Source organism: Ammodytes marinus (assembly GCF_949987685.1).
Source record: "Ammodytes marinus genome assembly, chromosome: 21".
Lineage (NCBI taxonomy): Eukaryota > Metazoa > Chordata > Actinopteri > Uranoscopiformes > Ammodytidae > Ammodytes > Ammodytes marinus.
Genome location: NC_137225.1, coordinates 24,429,079 through 24,431,578, shown reverse-complemented (window position 1 = coordinate 24,431,578; position 2,500 = coordinate 24,429,079). Strand labels below are relative to the sequence as shown.

General features: G+C 50.8%; 1 protein-coding gene across 1 annotated transcript in view; it reads right to left on the bottom strand.

Annotated features, from left to right (window-relative positions):
• The window catches only part of mynn (myoneurin), a 20,997-nt gene that overhangs the window by 3,503 nt on the left and 14,994 nt on the right, over positions 1-2,500 (bottom strand). The window contains 1 exon segment of the mRNA XM_080050101.1: positions 2,014-2,142. Within this exon segment, the coding sequence (XP_079906227.1) occupies positions 2,014-2,142 (129 nt within the window).

Here is a 2,500-nt window from a genome sequence, read left to right as displayed (position 1 = left end):
TTCGTACCTAAGTTAAGGCCAAAGAAGAGGCAGCTCGACTCCCCTCTCTCTATATCGTTATCTATCTGTTGCTAAGCATCATGTTTGTTTATCTTTACTTTTTATTTTTACTTGGGCCTAGAGGTAAGGTGGCCGACCAGTAACCATGAGGTCGCTGGTTCTTCCTCACAGTAACCATGAGGTCTCTGGTTCCTCCTCCCAGTAACCATGAGGTCTCTGGTTCCTCCTCCCAGTAACCATGAGGTCTCTGGTTCCTCCTCCCAGTAACCATGAGGTCTCTGGTTCCTCCTCCCAGTAACCATGAGGTCTCTGGTTCCTCCTCCCAGTAACCATGAGGTCTCTGGTTCCTCCTCCCAGTAACCATGAGGTCGCTGGTTCGATCCCCGGCACCGGACAGGGGGGTGTTAATTGTAAAACTAGCAGGGGCTGGTATTGCGTCTACGGTGCCCACCATCTCTACCATTGTGTCCTTGAGCAAGACACTTAACCCCAAAACTGCTCCAGGGGCGCTGTACTGCGGCTGACCCTGCGCTCTGACCCCCTCTGGAGTGTGTCTGTCTGTCTGTCTGTGTGTCTGTGTGTCTGTCTGTCTGTCTGTCTGTCTGTCTGTACTATGGCTGACCCTGCGCCCTGACCCCCTCCGAAGTGTGGTAACTTGAGAGGGGATATGCGAAAAGACGAATTTCAATGTGCCTCGTGTACAACTGACAATAAAGATAACTTAACTTAACTTTTGCTATCGTCTATTGTCGCCCTCTAAAGATGCCGAATCAGACTGACATCGCTGTAGTCCGATACAGGCATAAAGTCAGGCCACTGTTCCGGTTGCTGTCATTTTTTTAATTTATTTTTTTAAGATTATTTTGTGGCATTTTCAAGCTTTATTAGACAGTACAGAGTTGAAATGGGGAGACAGAGAGAGAGAGAGAGAGAGAGAGAGAGAGAGAGAGGGAGAGAGAGAGAGGGACAGAGAGAGAGAGAGAGAGAGGGACAGAGGGAGAGAGAGAGAGAGGGCGGGGGGATGACCTGCAGTAAAGGTCCACGGGTCGGATTCGAACCCGCGACCACTGCAACGAAGGCCGGAGCCGATATGGTACACGCTCTATCCACTACACCACCGGAGCGCCCCGTTGCTTGTCAGTTTATCCGGTCTATAAAAGGATCTTAAACACTCACTAAAGGCATGTTTAATCTCATAGCACATTTCATACACAGAGGGCAATTCCATTGTGTGTGTGTGTGTGTGTGTGTGTGTGTGTGTGTGTGTGTGTGTGTGTGTCTGTGTGTTAGAGTGTGTGCGTGTGTCCCTCTGTGTGTCCCTCTGTGTGTGTGTGTGTCCCTCTGTGTGTGTGTGTGTGTGTGTGTGTGTTAGAGTGTGTGTGTGTGTGTGTGTGTCCCTCTGTGTGTGTGTGTGTGTGTGTGTGTGTGTGTGTGTGTGTCCCTATAACTCACCAGCTCTGGCTCTCTCCTTGTGTTGTCTCACCTCGTCGGCGTGAGCTTTCTCCTGATGTTTGTGTGTGTGTTAGAGTGTGTGTGTGTGTGTGTGTGTGTTACAGTGTGTGTGTGTGTGTGTGTGTGTGTCCCTGTGTGTGTGTGTGTGTGTGTGTGTGTTAGAGTGTGTGTGTGTCCCTCTGTGTGTGTGTGTTAGAGTGTGTGTGTTTGTCCCTGTGTGTGTGTGTGTGTGTCAGAATGTCTTTGTTAGTCCCTCTGTGTGTGTGTGTGTGTGTGTGTGTGTGTGTGTGTGTGTGTGTGTTAGAGTGTGTGTCCCTCTGTGTGTGTGTGTGTGTGTCCCTCTGTGTGTGTGTGTGTCTCCCTGTGTCGTTAGAGTGTGTGTGTGTGTGTGTGTGTGTGTCCCTTAGAGTGTGTGTCCCTGTGTGTGTGTGTGTGTGTGTGTGTGTGTGTGTGTGTGTGTGTGTGTGTGTGTGTGTGTGTCCCTTAGAGTGTGTGTCCCTGTGTGTGTGTGTGTGTGTGTGTGTGTGTGTGTGTGTGTGTGTGTGTGTCCCTATAACTCACCAGCTCTGGCTCTCTCCTTGTGTTGCCTCACCTCGTCGGCGTGAGCTTTCTCCTGATGTTTGATCATGTTCTTCACACTCGCAAACCTGTTCCCACACAACAAGCACTGCACGCCGCCATTACCCTCCGCTGACAGACAGACAGGCAGGGAGACAGACAGGCAGGGAGAGAGACAGGCAGGGAGAGAGACAGGCAGGGAGGGAGACAGACAGAGAGGCAGGGAGGGAGACAGACAGAGAGAGAGAGAGACAGACAGACAGACAGACAGACAGAGAGGCAGACAGAGAGGGAGACAGACAGACAGACAGAGAGAGAGAGAGAGAGAGAGAGACAGACAGACAGAGAGAGAGAGAGAGAGGGAGACAGACAGACAGGCAGGCAGGCAGGCAGACAGACACACAAGAGGGAGAGAGACAGACAGACAGACAACACACACACACACACACAAAGACAGACACACACACACATAGACAAAAAAACACACAAA